The sequence below is a fragment of the Dendrobates tinctorius genome, unplaced genomic scaffold, assembly GCF_039654945.1.
Source record: "Dendrobates tinctorius isolate UK_male_01 unplaced genomic scaffold, ASM3965494v1 ptg000099l, whole genome shotgun sequence".
In the NCBI taxonomy this organism is placed as follows: Eukaryota; Metazoa; Chordata; class Amphibia; order Anura; family Dendrobatidae; genus Dendrobates; species Dendrobates tinctorius.
In genome coordinates this window covers 5,345,063-5,366,871 of record NW_027361767.1, presented here as the reverse complement: position 1 = coordinate 5,366,871, position 21,809 = coordinate 5,345,063, and the positions used below count along the sequence as shown (strand labels likewise).

General features: G+C 41.6%; 1 protein-coding gene across 6 annotated transcripts in view; it reads left to right on the top strand.

Moving 5' to 3' along the window:
- NFIX (nuclear factor I X) overlaps positions 1-21,809 on the top strand; it is a 203,476-nt gene that overhangs the window by 166,804 nt on the left and 14,863 nt on the right. For 4 of the 6 annotated variants that reach the window (XM_073587474.1, XM_073587476.1, XM_073587473.1 and 1 more), the window contains 3 exons: positions 2,376-2,483; positions 3,233-3,411; positions 7,924-8,080. In XM_073587474.1, the coding sequence (XP_073443575.1) occupies positions 2,376-2,483; positions 3,233-3,411; positions 7,924-8,080 (444 nt within the window). The remainder of the gene's footprint in view (positions 1-2,375; positions 2,484-3,232; positions 3,412-7,923; positions 8,081-21,809) is intronic. The other 2 variants (XM_073587478.1, XM_073587477.1) reach the window with 1 other exon arrangement.

Here is a 21,809-nt window from a genome sequence, read left to right as displayed (position 1 = left end):
TTCATTCCATGATTAGTGGATCCTGTGTTATCTACTGTAAATAGAGGTGTCATCAGTATTTGTACAGGAGGAGAAGGTGAGCTGTGACATCACCTATTGTGAATGGTAGATCCTGTGTTATCTGCTGTATATAGAGGTTTATCAGTCATTGTATAGGAGGAGGAGGTGAGCTGTGACATCACCTGTGAATGGTGGATCCTGTGGATCTACAGTATATAGAGGTGTTATCAGTCATTGTACAGGAGGAGGAGGTGAGCTGTGACATCACCTATTGTGAATGGTGGATCCTGTGTTATCTACAGTATATAGAGGTGTTATCAGTCATTGTAAAGGAGGAGGAGGAGAGCTGTGATATCACCTATTGTGAATGTTGGATCCTGTGCTATCTGCATATATATAGAGCTGTTATCAGTCATTGTACAGGAGGAGGAGGTGAGCGGTGACATCACCTATTGTGAATGTTGGATCCTGTGTTATCTACTGTATATAGAGGTGTTATCAGTCATTGTACAGGAGGAGGAGGTGAGCTGTGATATCATCTATTTTGTTATCTACTGTATATAAACTGCTCTCATCTTTTCCTGAATGGATAGCAAGTATGAGTCTAAAAAAGCTCCAGTAGACAATGTGAAAATTACAATTATAATCAAAGCGACAAAATAAGACTGCATTTAGTAAGATAAGGACATTTATCTAAAGGGTTATGATGTTTAATTTTTAAGTTTGGGTGTCACAGATAGTGATTGGCAAGTGTGAGTCTAAAACCAATGATATAGCTACATCTGCTCTTTGCCTACTGATATTCACTGAACTTTTTAGCATTATAGTAAGTCTGTGACAGCAAGTATGACATTGCTCTAAATATACAAAAAATAGCTTTTTTTAAAAAAAAACCAAAATATAAATTAGAAAATAAAAAAAATCTATAAAATTTTAAAGAACTTTCTTTTATTTAGAAAATCCTGTAGTAACCATTATCTGCCAGTAGGTGGTGTTGCAGTACCGATAAAAATAATTGGCGGCGACAAGGAGGTAGAGCTCGTATTCCCAAGACTTTTTTAGGCTATGTTAACAACACTGATTTTTCGGACCAATTTTATTCAACTGAGTTGTCAGATGACATTTTTTTTCACATGGACCGAATGCCAAAGTAAAAAAATATCAACTGTATAGCATCCGACTTTTATGAATACATTGCAGTTATTAACATAGGAAGCTGTATATGGACTTTACATTTTATCCTTGCTGATGAATAACCTTAGATGCCGTACGGATTGCATGTGGATGTATACGGAGAGCGGTAAAGATAAAAAAAAAAAATCATCTGCTTTTTTTACTGGATGAAACTTTTTTTTTTTTTTGGATAAGCTCCTGTGAATATTACTAAAAAGAAAAAAAAATAATAACCATGTAGATATGGTACATTTTAATGACTAAAAAAAAATTAATGATGTTAGAAAGTATCTATCAAGGGTAATCTATCTTCTTGTGGAGAGTGACATGCCAAGCCTGGCATGCCAATGTGAGGAGACTTTTAAAGTGAACCTGTCACCAGGTTTTGCTAAGTACTGTTATACTGATTAAAATGATATCTGGGGTGAATAAATCTGCCTTGTGGTTCTTGTGTAATCATTGTTAGACGTTTTCAGTTAATGAGAATGCACGAGCTTCGGGACGGGACTGTAGGCAGGGTCTTATGTTGGTGCTCTAGGCCAGGGAAGCCAAGAAGAGACCTGCCCACAGGCCACCCTGATGCACAAACATGTTCCTCATCATAGAAATAGAGAGAGAGACAGACCGTTTGTGCTTCGGGGCGACCTGTGGTCAGGTCTATCCTTGGCTTCTCTGGCCTAGAGCACCAACATAAGACTGCCTACAGTCCCGTCCCGAAGCTCGTGCATTCTCATTAACTGAAAACTTCTAACAATGATTACACAAGAACCACAAGACGGATTTCTTCACCTCAGGTATCATTTTAATCAGTGTAACAGCGTCAGCCTTACAATGCCTGTAGTTTACTTAGCAAAATTCTGCTGACAGGTTTGCCTTAAGTATATTTAATTTCCCAGAGTAGCATTGCATGGCCATCGCCTCCATACATATTAGACTGTCGGATAAACCTGTCAAAATCAGCGGATTTTGCCGACATTCGTCTAATGTGTATGGGGACTTAGTTTAGATGAGGGGTGTGAAGTTTTACTGTAACTAAATTGATGATAATAGACCTGATCGCCCCCTCACTCTACGGAGCAGATGCTTTACATGTTGTAGTATGACATAAATCTTTATTTTCAGGAATTTTGCAGTAATGGAATAAGTTGTTTATAGTAAAAGAAAAATTCAATTTTTTTTTGTAACCATGTTTTCCTCTCCAGGCCCAGGATCTCTTAAGAAGTCAGGCAAGCTAGAATACTGCCAGACCAGCTCTTCTCGCATGGCATTCACCCATCATCCCCTCCCCGTGCTGGCTGGAGTGAGACCAGGTAAGGTTGTCAACATGTGGAGACGCACCGGTGCTGATCCACACCGGCTCCCATCATCACAGGGCATTCGTCACTGCCAACATGCCGTTGCTACGAAGCTCAGCTACAGGCTGAGCTTCACTGACCGAGATTTTCACGATATGCTGTAGTATTATATTATTGCAGTATATAGTACCTACAGCTAGACGATCACAAGTTTAAGTCTTCTAAGGGGGCTATAAAAAAAAGAAATAAAACGAAATTTACCGTAAAAGCCTTAACAAGTATAAAAAAAAAGAAAAACTGTAGAATTACGGGGTTTTATGGTCACCGCTTCTCCATAAAAAATGCAATAAAAAGTGATCAAAATGTCATATGCAGCCCAAATTGGTAGCAATAAAACATCTAGTTTGCCAAGCAAAAACAAGCGCTCACACAGCTCTATTGATGTAAAAACTAAAAAAAAAGTTATGACTCTTGGAAAAAGAAAGTGGGGAAAAAAAGAAAGAGCAAAAATAAAAAATCCACCTCTGGGAACTTTTTTTTTTTCTACTTAAATGCAACTATTTGGGGTTGAAATTAATTTTTGCAATTGGGTCTCGTTAAAAAAATTTGCACTGAAATCCAATTGCAAAAATTGGGGGTTTTATTTAGCCACAAATATATGCATTTGAGTAAAAACAAAAATTGACCCCAAAAGACACAACAAATGTGATATTCCTTTTGATAACACTATGTCTTTAAGCAATGAAAATCTTGTTCCTCCACAGGAAGTCCCCGGGCGTCAGCATCTACTATACACTTCCCTTCAACGTCCATTATCCAGCAGTCCAGCCCCTACTTTACCCACCCAACAATACGCTATCATCATCATCACCATAGCCAGGACTCCCTCAAAGAGTTTGTCCAGTTTGTCTGTTCAGACACCTCTGGGCAGGGAGCAGGACAGGTGAGTAGCACCCTCTGGTTATTAAGTTACTAATAATGAGATTTACACAGAATACGGACTTCAAATTTTCAATACATGACAAGTGCAAGGAATTGGTAAGAGGGGCAAAAGAGGTAATATCACTAAAAGTGTGTACACACTTGCAGTTATTTAAATGATTTCTCATACATTTTATTTTCTTACAATTCCCGGTAAAAAAAACTTTCATATTTTTTTTTTACCATTTAACAGTGTCAAATTATATATTTATTTCTGACATGATATAAATAAGTTTTCATTGTTTTGTGATTATCAAAGAAAAAAAAAAACACTATATAATCTTAATTTATTAGTTTTATTTTTTTTTTTTTTAAAATCCTTCCACATTTCATAAAAAAAACTATGGGGGAATTCATCAAGACACGACTCTTAAAAATGACCTGTCACTTGGACAAAGAAAAAATGAAATTAACAACTTGAAAATATCATTGCGCTCCCCTGATCAGGCTGTTTTTTTTCTTTTTTGCACTGTGCCACTCCATTGCAGAGTGCATCAGTCTTCTCTGGAGGTATGTGCCTTCAATCATCTTCACAGATGAGAATGCTAGATCAGCTGCCAAGCTGTGATTGGTAGCGTCTGGAATAGAGGGGAGAAAGAACACGCCCCCAGAGATCAGCTAGGTCAGCTGCCAAGCAATGAATGGTAGTGTCTGGAATAGAGGGGAGAAAGAACACGTCACCAGAGATCAGGTGGATCAGATGCCAAGCTGTGATTTGTAGGGTCTGGGATAGAGGGGAGAAAGAACACGTCACCAGAGATCAGGTGGATCAGATGCCAAGCTGTGATTGGTAGGGTCTGGGATAGAGGGGAGAAAGAACACGCCTTTAGGGATCATATAGATGAGCAGTCAAGCTGTGATTGGTAGTGTCTGGGATGGAGGGAAGAAAGAACATGCCCCCAGAGACTATCTAGATCAGTTGCCAAGCTGTGATTGGTAGTGTCTGGGATAGAAGTGAGAAAAAACACGCCCCCAAAGATCAATTAGATCAGCTGCCAAGCTGTGATTGGTAGTGTTTGGGATAGAGGGGAAAAAAACACGCCCCCAGAGAAGACTTGTCCAGTTGCACTGTAAGCAGAGATTTCATATATTGTGCTCCAAAAATAACAAATGTGACGAACTCTGCAATGGATTGATGAAGTGTAAAATGGATAAAAGTGGCAGACTTGGGAGGGAGCTCAATGATGCATCATTCAGCTGCCTGTGCATCATCATCCAATAATGTACTCTACTACATCTTCTGCTATGATGTATGCCACATTTAGGGTGCAAATTACCGTGAACCCATCTGTCACACAAAAAGTTGATAGCGCTAGCAATAAAAAAGAAAAAGAAAGTTGCAACATTTTTTTGCAAAACTATGTGTTGCACAAAACTTTGTTACTTTTCTACTCCGGTTTTCCAGCATAAAGTTCTTGATGAATTAGCCTCTTCGTGTCATTTTTATTTAAAGAAAAGTTTAATCATAAGCTATGGTATATTGATTGAAGTCAATATCGAATGCTAACTTTTGGCTGCTGTTTTCCTGCCTTGTAAGGCTAGGGCTGCATGGTTTATCGGCTACATTGCAACCTGATGAAGGCTGAAGAGCAGCTTCAGATTTCTGGCTTGTGTATTGTGACAATTTCTGGGTCACAACACATTCAGTTTCACTATGTGGCAATGTGCACAAAGTTTAGGTGCTTTGCAGCCCTAGTCTAAAATTCGTATACAGTGCCCCCCAAAAAAAGTATTCAAACCCCGTGAACTTTTCCACATTTTTTTTCATATTATATTGTAAAGTGTAAAGGAAATGATCCATGGTTTTCTAAATATTTTAAAAATATAAATCTGAAAATTGTGACGTGCATTTGTATTCAGCCCCCTTGAGTCAATACTTTGTAGGACCACATCTCGCTGCAATTGCAGCTGCAATCTTTAGGGGGTCTGTCTTTACCATCTTTGCACATCTACAAGTGACGTTTTTGCCCCTTCTTCTTTGCACACTGGCTCAGTGAGGTTGGATGGAGGCGTCTGTGGACAGTAATTTTCAAGTCTCGTCACAGATTCTCACTGGGATTTAGGTCTGGACTGTGACTAGGCTGTTCATACCCAGGCGTATGCTGTCATTTACACTTTTCATTTGGTCTTGGCTGCTTCTCTTGAGATGACGGTTAAGGTGGACGGCCATGTCTTGGTAGGTTTGCAGTTGTGCCATACTCATTCCATTTTTGGATGATGGAGTGAGCAGTGCTCCGTGAGATGTTTAGAGCTTGGGCTATTTCTTTTATAACCTAACCCTGCTTTACTCTTCTCCACAACTTTATCCCTGACCTGTCTGGTGTGTTCCTTAGTTTTCATGATGCTGTTTGATCCCTAATATTCTCAAACAAACCTCTGAGGCCTTCAGCGAACAGCTGTAGTTAAACTGAGAATAAATTACACACAATTTACTAATTATGTGACTTCTGGAAGCAATTGGTCACTCAGGATTTTATTTAAGGGGTATCAGACTACAGGAGGCTGAATAAAAATGCACAACACAATTTTCAGATTTATATTTTTGAAATAATTAAAAACCACATATACTTGTTACATTGTGTTGGCATCACATAAAATCACAATATAATACATTATTTAAATTTGCGGGTATAACATGGATATAAACTTGAAAAGTACTCAGGGCATGAATACTTTTTCAAAGCACTGTAGTTTCAGCATCACATGAATGTCATAAGAAAATCATTATATTAGCAACACGACAGCGGTACACTTGGGGTATATGCACACGTTGTGTGATATTTGCAGTTTTTTCTGCAATTTTTTTTAGCTTATTCATTTGGATTGGTGAAAAAATGCTGAAAAAAAAATGACCTCTTTAAGTCTGGTTTGATTCTGTAAAGAAAAAAAGAAGCAGCGTATGAATGCGAGATCAGAAAACTCATTCATTTTGCTTGTTCTGTAAACAACAGCATTTTTATGGCTACTTTCAGACTTGCGTTTTGAGGCGCAGCGCAGGGCCGCAGCTAAGCTCTGCCCCTGGCCACGCCTCCTCCGGTCAGCTCCTCCTATGGGCGCATGACGCTGAATGCGACCGGCATACCCTATATTTAGCGTTGGGTACGCTGGCCGTGCGCTGGTATGCTTTTGCCGCTTCATGCGCCCTTTTGGCGCTGCGCCGACGTGCGCCTTACGCACCGTGTTGCATTTTTGTGCGCTCGGCGCATGCGCCGGCAAAAGCATACCAGCGCACGGCCAGCGTACCCAACGCTAAATATAGGGTATGCCGGTCGCATGCAGCGTCATGCTCCCATAGGAGGAGCTGACCGGAGGAGGTGCGGCCGGGGGCGGAGCTTAGCGGCGGCCCTGCGCTGTGCCTCATAACGCAAGTCTGAAAGTAGCCTAACGCAGAAATATCCAAGGTGTGCACGTATCCTCAACCATATTAATATCGGTAGAATATGTTTATGCCATCAGAATCATAGCATAATAACCTTTGTGATACATTATTGAAGACAGGAGCTGTATAATACATCAGTCCCATCGATTAGTGCAGTGACCACCGTACAACGAAAAATAAGTAAAATAATAAACTGATTAATTGGGATATATAGTGCGTAGAACATACCCTTAATTTTTTTCCATTTTTGCACGTACATACATGCATACATCGGTACTAGTGATGAGCAAATGTGCTGGGATAAGGTGTTATCTGAGCATGCTCAGGTGCTAACCGGGTGTCTTCGGCGTGCTCGAATACCATGTTCGAGTCCCCGCTGCTGCATGTCTCGACAGGCGCAACACATGCAGGAATTCCCTAACAAACAGGTGTGCACTCCGTCATAACTTGCACAGTAGGAGCTGTAAAGCATTCTCACACGTCTTATGGTTCAGCAGTGGTTCTCTTTGCATTATATGGTATATATGGCTTGTATGGGAATTTTTTTTATTTTGTGTTGTATACAGTTTATCGGGTTGCTGTGCACGGCATTTACCGCTTACATATTTATGTATAAGATCTCCCCATATAGCAAAAATTAGGATTATCAGCTTTTCTTCATCTCCAGAAAACCTGTGGCGCTTTTCAATCACAGTTTTATTTAATTTATTTTTTTATTATTTTTTTTTTTTACCACTTGCTCCATGTTGTCAATCATCTATTTGCCATTTATTTTTCTATTTTCCATTTGTAAACAGAGTTCATTTTCTGCTTTGGGTTTACTGATCTGCTAAATGTTTCATCACTGTAGAAGAAATGACAGAATATATAGAAATGACAGAATATATAGGAGATATTTGTGATTGTTAGATTTCTAGTGAAAGAGAAAAAAAACATATTTTCTATATAATTTTTATTTTTTTTAATTTCACGTTTTTACATTTTTGTTCCCACGGCTTCCCGCAGTTTTTGGGCATAGGATGGATTAGGGAGTGTGCGGGCGAGGGGCCTTCATGAGCTCCGTTTACTCTCGTTTGTTATTTATGTTGTCCGCAGCCCAGCAGCGGGGCCCAGGGGAAAATGTCGGGTTCCTTTTTGCTGCCACCCCCCGCACCTGTGGCCAGGCCTGTCCCCCTTTCCCTGCCAGACACAAAACCTGTCACCAGCAACAACATTGTCCCAGAAGGAGGACTGTCAGCACCAGCATCACCCTGTAAGTGAAATTAATCACCCTAAATGCCCACATACAAAAAAGAAATAACCCCTATCTCCAGCTGCTCCAATTGTTTTTATACAAGGAGGGAGATGAGAAATATAAAGTGAAGCTGAATTTTAGTACAGGAAAGAGGGAGCATATTTAAAGAGGACCTGTCACCAGGTCAAAAAATGAGCAGTTATTTTATTCCCTCTGCTCCCTTGAGTATTTCATTTTTTGTTTCTTTGAAATCCGCAGTACGGTTCCAGAGATATGGGTCTTTATGGTTTTTACAGAGGCGTGACACACAGGATCCTCAGGGGCGTGTCTTTTTGCTCCTCTGGATAATTACCCTGTTAGCCACGCCCCCATTGTAAGAAGTAGTGGTAAATAAAAGGCCCGTATCTTTGGAACCGTATGGCCGATTTTAAAAAAGAAAAAAGCTAAATATTTAGCACAAATAAATTTAAGAGTAAAACCTGAACACTTTTGACTTGGTTTAAGGTTCATTTTTAAGATGCGGTAATGTAAGTTGATGTATACCAAGTTTAACAAAATCAAGATAAAACAGTAAAACTAGTGAGATGGTGGCGTGGGGGAGGGGAAAAAAAGCTGCACTACAGAGTACAACACTGCATCTAAAAATAGAAGGCATTGATTAATTCACTCCCATCATATAAGCAACAGTTATGTAGAATTGTTTTGCACGGTTGCATGACACATATAGGACCCATATATTGAGAAAAATATAAGACCCATATATTGCAGCTTTCATGAAGCAAAACGGCCTTCACTAGATATCGAAATCATGGATCGATGTGGTAGAGTTTAAATCAGAAAGGACAACTTGTAAGGCAATGTTGTAGCAGAAAAAAAAGAAACCAAAACCCTTTAATTACCAAAATCGTCACATACACAATTGCTTTCTGAACAAAAAAGAAAAAAAAATATTATTATTAATGTAGATCTACAAAAGTAAATGTATGAATCACTTTTGTGTGTACAGTAAAATGTGTAAGCCGTTTTTTTTTAATATCGCTTGTATGCAGACATACGCAATCCAATCAAACAGTAACAATGGAAATAGCTCAACAAAGCTAATATAACAAATGGTTTCTCCAAATTAGCCTCAAAAATGTCATTTTTAATTAGTAGACTCAGAATTATTAACATCATTAATGACAAACGTCTTTAATACTTAGTAGAACCCTTCTAGCTGGTATGACCAGCCGCCTCTCTGGCTGTTATGACTTGTTGTATACATGACGTATAGCCAGACAGGAGCTTCTGGCAGCAATCCTGAGGAATCTTAGCCTATTTCTTATGGGCAGTGGCCTCTGGTACACTAAAATTCTTAAGTTGTAAAGAGAGTGCTCCAAAAAAGTAGGTAAATATCCGTATAATGATACAAAAACATACAAAAGCTTTGAAAGTTCGTAGAAATACAGCTGCGAGCAGCGTTAACAAGTTCATAGTTAAATGAGCACTGGCTACACTACCTGGAGGGCAGAAAAGAGAAAGCTATCACCAGATACAGGAATAGGCATATTGTCAAAAACCCACAAGTGACTGCAAAAGCTGTAGCAAGATATAGTAACAGCAGACAACGGTGTCTGTTTTCACAGTAAGTCACACACTAAACTTTAAGGGTCTCTTTGACCAAATTCCAAGACTTGCGTATATGGACCAGAAAGCCAAGAAAAGTCAGTTTCAATATGCTGACAATCGAATAGTTAAGTCACAGAAGTTTGGGATCTATTCTGCTGAGAGATGAAAAACCTTGAACACTTTGGGTCTTTAAATCAACGGTATGTCAAGAAGAAGAAAGATGAAGCATGCACTGTAAAAAAAAACACAATACCTACAGTGAAGCATGGTGGTGGCTCGATAATGCCTAAAATTATGTATAATGGTGGCTTGGTGATGTCTACAGTGAATTATGATGATTGCTTGGTAATATCCACAGTGAAGCATGAAGCAGGCTCCGTGATGTCTACAGTAAATCACAGTGGTGGCTTAGTGATCTCTAGAGTGAAGAATGGCATTGGCTCGGTTATGCTTACAGTGAAGAACACTGTGGCTCAGTGATGCCTACAGTGAAGAACAGCTAAGGTTCAGTGATGCCTACAGTGCATCATGGTGACGGATTAGTGATGCTTACAGCGAAGCATGGCAGTGGCTCCCTGGTACCTCCAGTGAATGGTGTTGGCTCGGTGATGCCTACATTGAATAATGGCAGTTGCTTGCTGATGCCTACAGTAAAGCATGGAAAATTGGCAATGACAAGAGTAGATCACAGCAATGGCTTGGTGATGACTAGTGAAGCATGGAGGAGGCTTGGTGATGCCTACAGTGAATCATGGGGGTGCATCAGTGATGAGTACAGTAAAGCACAGTGGTCACTCGGTAATCCTCTGTAGTTGCCTTGCTTCTTCAGACTCTGGAAACCTAGAGCCTGTGAGGGAAAAACTGGATTCAATCAAGCATCAAAAAATGCTGGAAGAAAACATCTTGCCTTCCGAGAGGAGGCATAGGCATCCTTGAACCTTCCAACGCGACAATAATCACAAACATCCCTCAAAGGACACCAAGGTTTGATTTCAGAAGGAGTGGCTTTCACAGTTGCCTGACTCGAACCACATTAAAAAAAATTAGTGGGTCTTGAACGAGATAATTGCAACAAAAAACCCCAATTAGTAAACTGGAGGTCAAAACGTCCGATTATATGGAAATAATTAAAAGTGGCATTTTACGGTGAAGTCGTAGAAACCACTTGTTATATTAATTGTGCTGAGCTATTTACATTGTTCTTGTTTGATTACTTTATAATAGCAGAAAGTTTATACATTTTGCCCATAAACATAATTTGGGTTGGAATAGTTTTGTTTGTATGCCAAAAGCAGTGACGGACTGGGAGTGAAATTCAGCCCTGACATTTGAAAGCACATAGGTCGATGCTGTTCCTCCCCCCGATTCTCAGTCTCACGCTGAGGACGCACATACTGTTAACAGCATAGCAGACAAATCGGCCCACGACTGGACCAGCCAATCTGGCATTTGCCTGAATTGCCAGATGGCCAGTCCGGCCCTGGCCAAAAGTATCCCTTTTGTATACAAGTATCATAGTTGACTTAGCTTTTTTAATTAATTAAATTGTTCACCAAACTAAAATACATATGGAGGGACGTTTTACCTAAGGCGGGACTACACCGCGACAAGTGTTGCGTGGCAGCAATACTCTTTTATTGTAGCAAGACATGATCTATTTCACGTGTTTATTTTTGTTAATGTTGATGATTATGGCCTACAGCCAATGAAAACCCAAAAGTCATTATCTCAGTAAATTAGAATACTTAACAATAAACACCTGTAAAGGCTTTGTTTCAGTAGGCTCCACAATCATGGGGAAGACTGCTGACTTGCCAGATTATTCCCATAGTCCTAATTTAAAGAGGATGAAGACACTTCAACAATATAAGATTAGCATAATCTTTTATGATAAGGTGCCATATAGATGAGAAGTGATAGGCGACAACTTACAAGATAAAGAATATCTTTATTAAATAACAATATTAAAAATAAAACAAAACAAATTTAAAAAGACTGGGCAAGAAAGGGGGGGTCAAATGGTGGGAAAAGCAAACAGCAGGAAATAATGATAAAGGGCACAGTATGAATGTAATGTAATATAATACAAGCACCACACATAAAAGGAACGGGCAAAAGTGTAACCCTTGGATTCCAGAGAGGGCAGACAAAGGGAAGACTTGGCAAGCACTAGAAAGCTGTTTTTGTATGCTAAGTTTTGCAAATGCCATATTGGTAGCTGCCTATGAGAGAAAGAGAAGAGACAGAGCCCAGAAATAAAAAAAAGGGGGGATGGGCGCTTGTTCCAGTAGGTCTCAGTAAAGAGGCAGGTGCATTAAATGTCCAAAAAGTTCAAAAGATTCATATGGTTAATTACGTGCTGAAGAACTGGTACTGTGAGACTGTGCGGTGAAGGAAGCTGGTGCCAAGAATGCCCTCGCCCGATGAGAGCCGTTTCGCAAGGTTGCTTCTTCGAGGGCGTGACAGGTATGTAGGTGTTACGGGAGGTATAAATAGGAAGGTGCTTGGTGCTCATTGGATGTTGTTTAATGTGAGGATGCTTACTAGGGACTCGTATAGCGCGCACATGCAGGGACCCGCCTCCTGTGGTCAAAGGGACTTCCGGAATCGCGCTCCGTGACGCGCCATGGAACGCACTGCGGTCACATGCTTGAGCACTTCCGGAGGTCGAGAGGAGAGTTCAGGCCCAGCGCTTGTGCAGTAGACCATCGAGGAAAGGAGAGGAGAGGGGGGGAGGTGAAAGCAGGTTGGAACGGACGTTCACAGAGGGACAAATTCATGGAAATGAGTGAGAAGGGAAGGAGAGGGGAAGTGCTAGGCTATGTAGGTGAAGGGGACATGTTAAAAAGGGGATTAGGAGAACTGAAGTGTAAAGGATGGTAAAGAGAAATATTAATAATACATATATGAGGATATAAAGTGTGGGGACATAAATACCGCAATGAGTTCAGGTGGCAGATTATGAAGTAAAATAGATGATAACGAAAAGTTTTGGTAATAAATACAACCATGGTCAAAATTGTTGGTTCCCTTCGTTTAACAACAGAAAAACCCACAATGGTGACAGAAATAACTTGAATCTGACAAAAGTAATAAGAAATCAAAAATCTATGAAAATGAACAAATGAAAGTCAGACATTGCTTTTCAGCTATGCTTCCACAGAATTGAAATAAAAAAATAAAGCTCATGAAATAGGCCTGGACAGAAATGATGGTTCCCCTGAAAATAATGTGACAAAAGGGACGTGTTACATCGCGGTGTGTCCACTAATTAGCATCACAGGTGTCTACAATCCTGGAATCAGTGAGTGGCCTGTATAGAGGCTACAGATACTCACTGGGCTGTTTGGTGACATGGTGGGTATCACACTCAACATGGACCAGAGGAAGCGAAGGAAAGAGTTGTCTCTGAAGATTAGAAAGAAAATTATACACAAACGTGTTACAGGTAAAAGTTATAAGACCATCTCCAAGCAGCTTGATGTTCCTGTGACTACATTACACATATTATTCAGAAATGTAAGCTCCATGGGATTGTAGCCAACCTCCCTGGACGTGGCCGCAGGAGGAAAATTGCTGACAAATCAGAGATGGATAATACGAATGGTAACAAAAGAGCCCAGAAAAACTTCTAAACAGATTAAAGGTGAACTTCAAGCTCAAAGAACGCCAGTGTCAGATCGCACCATGTGTCGTTGTATGAGCCAAAGTGGACTAAATGTGAGACGACCTAGGAGGACCCATTGTTGAAAAAAATCATAAAAAAGTAAGACTGGAATTTGCCCAACTACATGTTGACAAGTCATAAAGCTTCTGGGAGAATGTCCTATGGACAATTGAGACAGAAATGGAACTTTTTGGCAAGGCACATCAGCTTTATGTTTTCAGTCGGAAAAACTAGGCATATCAAGAAAAGAACACTGACCCTACTGTGAAACATGGAGGAGGCTCTGTTATGCTCTGGGGCTGCTTTGCTGCATCTGGCACAGGGTGTCTAGAATCTGTGCAGGGTACAATGAAATCTCAAGACTATCAAGGGATTCTAGAGAGAAATGTGCTGCCCAGTGTCAGAAAGCTTGGTCTCAGTCGCAGGTCATGGGTCTTGCAACAGGATAATGACTCAAAACACACAGCTAAAAACACCCAAGAATGGCTAAGAGTAAGACACTCGACTTCTGAAGTGGCCTTCCATGAGCCCTGACCTAAATCCTATTGAGCATCTTTGGAAAGAGCTGAAACCGACTGGAAAAGGCAACCATCAAACATGAGACCACTGGAGCTGTTTGCTTTTGAGGAGTGGGCCAAAATACCTGTCGAGAGGCGCAGAAGTCTCATTGACAGTTACAGGAATCGTTTGATTGCAGTGATTGCCTCAAAAGGTTGTGCAACAAAATATTAAGTTATGGGAACCATCATTTCTGTCCAGGCCTATTTCATGAGTTTTATTTTTTTTTTTAAATTCTGTGGAAGCATGGCTGAAAAGCAATGTCTGACTTTCATTTGTTGATTATCATAGATTTTTAATTTATTATTACTTTTGTCAGATTCAAGTTATTTCTGTCACCATTGTGGGTTTTTCTCTCATTAAACGAGTGGTACCAACAATTTTGACCATGTGTGTATATAAAGGGATATAGTGTGATGACAAAAGATGTCCAGAAGGCAGTCACTGACACACTCCACAAGGAGGGGAAGCCACAAGAGATCATTGCTAAAGAAGCCGGCTGCTCACAGAGTGCTGTATCCAAGCAGATTAATGGAAAGTGGAGTGGAAGGAAAAAGTGTGGTAGAAAAAGGTGCACAAGCAACCAGGATAACCGCAGCCTGGAAAGGATTGTTAAGAAAAGGTCATTCAAAAATTTGGGGGAGATTCACAAGGAGTGGACTGCTGCTGGAGTCATTGCTTCACCACACACAGACGTATCCAGGACATGGGCTACAAGTGTCACATTCCTTGTGTCAGCCACTCATGACCAATAGACAACGCCAGAAGCGTCTTAGGCCTGTTTCACACTTCCGTTTTTGTGTCCGCCAAACGGATCCGTTTCCGTTTTTTGACGGAAACTGATGCAGACGGATCCGTTTTTAAAAAAACGGATCCGTTTTTTTGACGGATCCGCGGTAACCACTAATGTAAGTCTATGGGACAAAAAAAACGGATCCTGCAAAAAAATGGCGGATCCGTTTTTTTACGGAAACCAACGGATTTTGACGGATTTGAAAAAACGGAAGTGTGAAACAGGCCTTACCTGGCCAAGGAGGAAAAGAACTGGACTGTTGTCAGTGGTCCAAGGTGTTGTTTTTAGATGAAAGTAAATTTTGTATTTCATTTGGAAATCAAGGTCCCAGAGTCTGGAGGAAGAGTGGAGAGGCCACAATCCAAGCTGCTGGAGGTCTAGTGTGAAGTCTCCACAATCAGTGATGGTTTGGGGAGCCATGTCAGCTGCTGGTGTAGGTCCACTGGGTTTTATCAAGACCAAAGTCAGCGTAGCTGTCTTCCAGGACATTTTAGAGCACTTCATGCTTCCCACTGCCGACAAGCTTTTGAAGATGGAAATGTCATTCTCCAGCAGGACTTGGCGCCTGTCCACACTGCCAAATGTACCAATACCTGGTGTAAAAACAACAGTATCACTGTGCTTTATTGGCAGCAAACTCGCCTGATCTTAACCCCATAGAGAATTTATGGGGTATTGTCAAGAGGAAGATGAGAGACACCAGACCCCACAATGCAGACGAGCTGAAGGCTGCTATCAAAGCAACCTGGGCTTCCATAACCCCTCAGCAGTGCCACAGGCTGATCGCCTCCATGCCTCGCCACATTGATGCAGTAATTGATGCAAAAGGAGCCCAAGCAAGTATTGAGGGCATTTACTGAAAATACATTTCAGTAGGCCAACATTGCGGATTTTTAAAACATTTTTTCAAGCTGGTGTTATAAAGTATTCTAATGTACTGAGATAATGACTTTTGGGTTTTCATTGGCTGTAAGCCATAATCACCAACATTAACAGAAATAAACACGTGACATAGATCACTCTGTGTGTAATGCCTCTATAGAATATGTGAGATTCACTTTTTGTATTGAAGAACTGAAATAAATTCACTTTTCGATGATATTTCAATGTTGTGAGATGCACCTGCATGTATTTTATCTGGTATGTCTTTTTTTCAATTAAAGTGAGCTTCCATTAATGAAAAGAGGTATTCTCAAGTATGGAAGTTATCACCTGTCAGATGGAGAATACCCTCCGAATCGCTGAGGGTCTGATTTCTGATCCAGAGAACTGGGGCGCTAAGAAAAACCCCTAAGAAGTTGGGAACGCTTGAGATATGAGAGAGCGGCACTCGGCTGGTCTTTGGGACTCTGAAAAGAATGGAGTGGCAGCAAAAACACGCATGATCAAACACCACTCGAATCACACTGGGCTGTTAGTGTCCTGGTTCTTGGGATCAGTGGGGGTCCCAGCGGTCGGACCCCTAGTGATCAGGATATTATCGTACAGTATATAGGGGATAACTTCCAAAGCTGAGAATACCCCTCGTCATCTAATGAATCTGCTCATTATTGGTGAGAGCTAGTTACCATTAATTCCATAAATGAAGTGTTTAATTAGTGAAGTAAAACATTCAGAACAATAATAATAACATCACATAGATTTAAAAAAACATTTTTTGTAGGTCAAATTAATTTGCCCAATAGTAGACACATTTGCAAACACCGGGCATCCCTCGTGAAAGCTTTCCAATAGTAAGTGTTTCTGGTTTTGCCCATGGTCAGCTTTCTCTTCCTAAACTGTAAAATAAAAAAAAAAGAAAACTCTGCTGTGTTTGCTACAGGCAACAAATTAAGTTTTTCTACAGGGCATATATATATTTTTTTTTTAATAAATTTGACTTGTAGTTTGTAGAGATTTAGTAAGCGGCAAAGTGTCGGGTGAACGAATCGTAACATTAAGGGGAATTTATTGTCACCTTTACATTACAATCTCAATCATTCTTCTAAAGTCCAACACGGCTCCGGCATCGACAGAAAAGGCCAGCAAAATAAGCGCAAATTATTATCATTTATTTATATCGCGCCAGTAATTCCATGGTGCTGTACATGAGAAGGGATTACATACAAAGTTATAGACATCGATAACAGTAAACAAATTTACAATGACAGACTGGTACAGAGGGGAGGGGACCCTGTCCTTGAGGACTTACATTCTACGGGATAGTGGGGAAGAGACAGAAAGTCGGGGGTGCAGCAGCTCTGGTGGTGATGCGGCGGCAGCTCGGGCGGTGGTGAGGAGGCGGCAGCTCGGGTGGTGGTGAGGAGGCAGAATGGTCATTGCAGGCTGTAAGCTTTCCTGAAAAGATGGGTTTTCAGGTTCCGTTTGAAGGTTCCGAGGGTGGTGGATTATCGGACATGTTGAGGCATGGAATTCCAGAAGATAGGGGATATTAAGGAGAAATCCTGGAGGCGGTTGTGTGAGGAACGAATAAATGTGGAGGAGAGTAGGAGGTCTTGGGAGGATTGAAGATTACGTGAGTGTAGATATTGGGGGATTAGTTCACAGATATAGGGAGGGGAAAGGTTGAGGATGGCTTTGTAGGTCAGTGTTAGTAGTTGAACTGGATTCGTTGGGGAATTGGGAGCCAATGGAGGGATTTGCAGAGGGGAGAGACAGGGGAGTAGCGAGGAGAGAGGTGGATTAGACGGGCAGCAGAGTTGAGGACAGACTGGAGTGGTGCAAGAGAGTTAGCAGGGAGGCCACAGAGGAGAGTGTTTCAGTAGTCAAGGCGGGAGATGATGAGGGCATGTACAAGCGTTTCAGCAGATTGAGGGCTGAGGTAGGGACGGATTCTGGAAATATTTTTGAGTTGGAGGCGACAGGAGGTGGCAAGAGTTTGGACGTGTGGTTTGAAGGTCAGGGCAGAGTTGAGAGTTACTCCGAGGCAGCGGATTTCAGGTGTGGGAGAGAGCGTGATGCCGTTTACCATAATAGATAGATCGGGTAGGGAAGATACGTGAGATGGAGGAAAGACAATGAGTTTAGTTTTGTCTACATTAAGTTTTAGGAAGCGAGAGGTGAAAAAGGAGGCTATGGCTGATAGACACTCCGGGATTCTGGACAGCAGAGAGGCGACATCTGGGCCAGAGAGGTAGATCTGAGTGTCGTCTGCATACAGGTGGTACTGGAAGCAATGGGATTTTATGAGTTGTCCTAGGCCAAGAGTATAGATGGAAAAAAGTAGGGGCCCCAGGACAGAGCCTTGGGGGACTCCAACAGAGAGGGGGCGGGATGAGGAGCTGGTGTGGGAGTGGGAAACGCTGAATGTGCGGTCAGAAAGGTATGAAGCAATCCAGGACAGGGCAAGGTCTTTGATGCCAAGGGAAGAAAGAATCTGTAGCAGTAGGCAGTGGTCGACTGTGTCGAAGGCAGAGGACAGGCCAAGAAGGAGGAGGATGGAGAACTGTCTGTTAGCTTTGGTCAGGGCAGTTTCAGCGGAGTGGTGGGGGCGGAAGCCGGATTGGAGGATGTCAAGGAGGGAGTTAGATGAGAGGTGGGAGGATAGTTGAGCATGGACATGCTGTTCAAGGAGTTTGGAACCAAACGGGAGCAGTGATATGGGGCGATAGCTGGGCTGAGCAGTTGGGTCAAGGTTTGATTTTTTGAGGATGGGTGTTATGGTGGCATGTTTGAAGGCAGAGGGGAAGGTACCAGAAGATAGGGATAAGTTGAAGAGATGGGTTAGGGCTGGAATGATCATGTTAATGAGATTGGGGAGCAGGTGGGAAGGGATGGGGTCAAGTGCACAGGTGGTGAGGTGTGATTTGGGCAAATCGAAGCATCCTCATCGTAAGAGTACATTTACTTTTGTAGCCTAAGGACAGACCTCCTAATAAATGGGGCATACACTCTCCATAGGGCTTCCAAAAAGTCGAAGCGCAAAATGAATGGAGAGGTTGTCGGGCAGGAACACCATTCTACTGGGAATAAAAGTTATACAGTGATAAAGTATACAAAACGCGTTTCGACTCTTTGGAGGCTTCTTCAGGTGTTTGATATTGACAGACACCTGAAGAAGGCTCCAAACAGCCGAAACATGTTGTGTATATAGTTTTTATTTGTTTGCTATCTGTGTAAAAAAAATGTAACCTACAAGAAACGTGAAGTTCCTGCACCTTGATTTCTAACATGGAGTATAATACAGGATGTAACGCAGGATCAGTAATGTAATGTATGTACACAGTGGCTGCACCAGCAGAATAGTGAGGGCAGCTCTGGGGTATAATACAGCATGTAACTCGGGATCAGTAATGTAATGTATGTACACAGTGACTGCACCAGCAGAATAGTGAGTGCAGCTCTGGGGTATAATACAGGATGTAACTCAGGATCAGTAATGTAATGTATGTACACAGTGACTGCACCAGCAGAATAGTGAGTGCAGCTCTGGGGTATAATACAGGATGTAACTCAGGATCAGTAATGTAATGTATGTACACAGTGACTGCACCAGCAGAATAGTGAGTGCAGCTCTGGGGTATAATACAGGATGTAACTCAGGATCAGTAATGTAATTGTGTGCACAGTGACTGCACCGGCAGAATAGTGAGTGCAGTTCTGGAGTATAATACAGGAGGTAACTCAGGATCAGTAATGTAATGTGTGTACACAGTGACTGCACCAGCAGAATAGTGAGTGCAGCTCTGGAATATAATACAGGATGCAACTCAGGATCAGTAATGTAATGTATGTACACAGTGACTGCACCAGCAGAATAGAGAGTGCATCTCTGTAGTATAATACAGGATGTGACTCAGGATCAGTAATGTAATGTATGTACACAGTGACTGCACCAGCAGAATAGTGAGTGCAGCTCTGGAGTATAATACAGGATGTAACTCAGGATCAATAATGTAATGTATGTACACAGTGACTGCACCAGCAGAATAGTGAGTGCAGCTCTGGAGTACAAAACAGGATGTAACTCAGGATCAGTAATGTAATGTATGTACACAGTGACTGCACCAGCAGAATAGTGAGTGCAGCTCTGGAGTATAATACAGGTTGTAACTCAGGATCAGTAATGTAATGTGTGTGCACAGTGACTGCACCAGCAGAATAGTGAGTGTAGCTCTGGGGTATAATACAGGATGTAACTCAGGATCAGTAATGTAATGCATGTACACAGTGACTGCACCAGCAGAATAGTGAGTGCAGCTCTGGGGTATAATACAGGATCAGTAATGTAATGTGTGTGCACAGTGACTGCACCAGCAGAATAGTGAGTGCAGTTCTGGAGTATAATACAGGAGGTAACTCAGGATCAGTAATGTAATGTATGTACACAGTGACTGCACCAGCAGAATAGTGAGTGCAGCTCTGGAATATAATACAGGATGCAACTCAGGATCAGTACAGGATCAGTAATGTAATGTATGTACACAGTGACTGCACCAGCAGAATAGTGAGTGCAGCTCTGGAGTATAATACAGGATGTAACTCAGGATCAGTAATGTAATGTATGTACACAGTGACTGCACCAGCAGAATAGTGAGTGCAGCTCTGGAGTATAATACAGGATGTAACTCAGGATCAGTAATGTGTGTGCACAGTGACTGCACCAGCACAGAATAGTGAGTGCAGCTCTGGGGTATAATACAGGATGTAACTCAGGATCAGTAATGTATGTACACAGTGACTGCACCAGCAGAATAGTGAGTGCAGCTCTGGAGTATAATACAGCAGGTAACTCAGGATCAGTAATGTAATGTATGTACACAGTGACTCCACCAGCAGAATAGTGAGTGCCGCTCTGGAGTATAATACAGGATGTAACTCAGGATCAGCAATGTAATGTATGTACACAGTGACTGCACCAGCAGAATAGTGAGTGCAGCTCTGGAGTATAATACTGGATGTAACTCAGGATCAGTAATGTATGTACACAGTGACTGCACCAGCAGAATAGTGAGTGCAGCTCTGGAGTATAATACAGGATGTAACTCAGGATCAGTAATGTAATGTATGTACACAGTGACTGCACCAGCAGAATAGTGAGTGCAGCTCTGGAGTATAATACTGGATGTAACTCAGGATCAGTAATGTAATGTATGTGCACAGTGACTGCACCAGCAGAATAGTGAGTGCAGCTCTGGAGTATAATACAGGATGTAACTCAGGATCAGTAATGTAATGTATGTACACAGTGACTGCATCAGCAGAATAGTGAGTGCAGCGCTGGAGTATAATACTGGATGTAACTCAGGATCAGTAATGTAATGTATGTACACAGTGACTGCACCAGCAGAATAATGAGTGCAGCTCTGGAGTATAATACAGGATGTAACTCAGGATCAGTAATGTAATGTATGTACACAGTGATTGCACCAGCAGAATATTGAGTGCAGCTCTGGAGTATAATACAGGATTAGTACAGGATCAGTAATGTAATGTATGTACACAGTGACTGCACCAGCAGAATAGTGAGTGCAGCTCTGGGGTATAATACAGGGTGTAACTCAGGATCAGTAATGTAATGTATGTACACAGTGACTGCACCAGCAGAATAGTGAGTGCAGCTCTGGGGTATAATACAGGAGGTAACTCAGGATCAGTAATGTATGTACACTGTCAGTGACTGCACCAGCAGAATAGTGAGTGCAGTTCTGGGGTATAATACAGGATGTAACTCAGGATCAGTAATGTAATGTATGTACGCAGTGACTGCACCAGCAGAATAGTGAGTGCAGCTCTGGAGTATAATACAGGATGTAACTCAGGATCAGTAATGTAATGTATGTACACAGTGACTGCACCAGCAGAATAGTGAGTGCAGCTCTGGAGTATAATACTGGATGTAACTCAGGATCAGTAATGTAATGTATGTGCACAGTGACTGCACCAGCAGAATAGTGAGTGCAGCTCTGGAGTATAATACAGGATGTAACTCAGGATCAGTAATGTAATGTATGTACACAGTGACTGCATCAGCAGAATAGTGAGTGCAGCGCTGGAGTATAATACTGGATGTAACTCAGGATCAGTAATGTAATATATGTACACAGTGACTGCACCAGCAGAATAATGAGTGCAGCTCTGGAGTATAATACAGGATGTAACTCAGGATCAGTAATGTAATG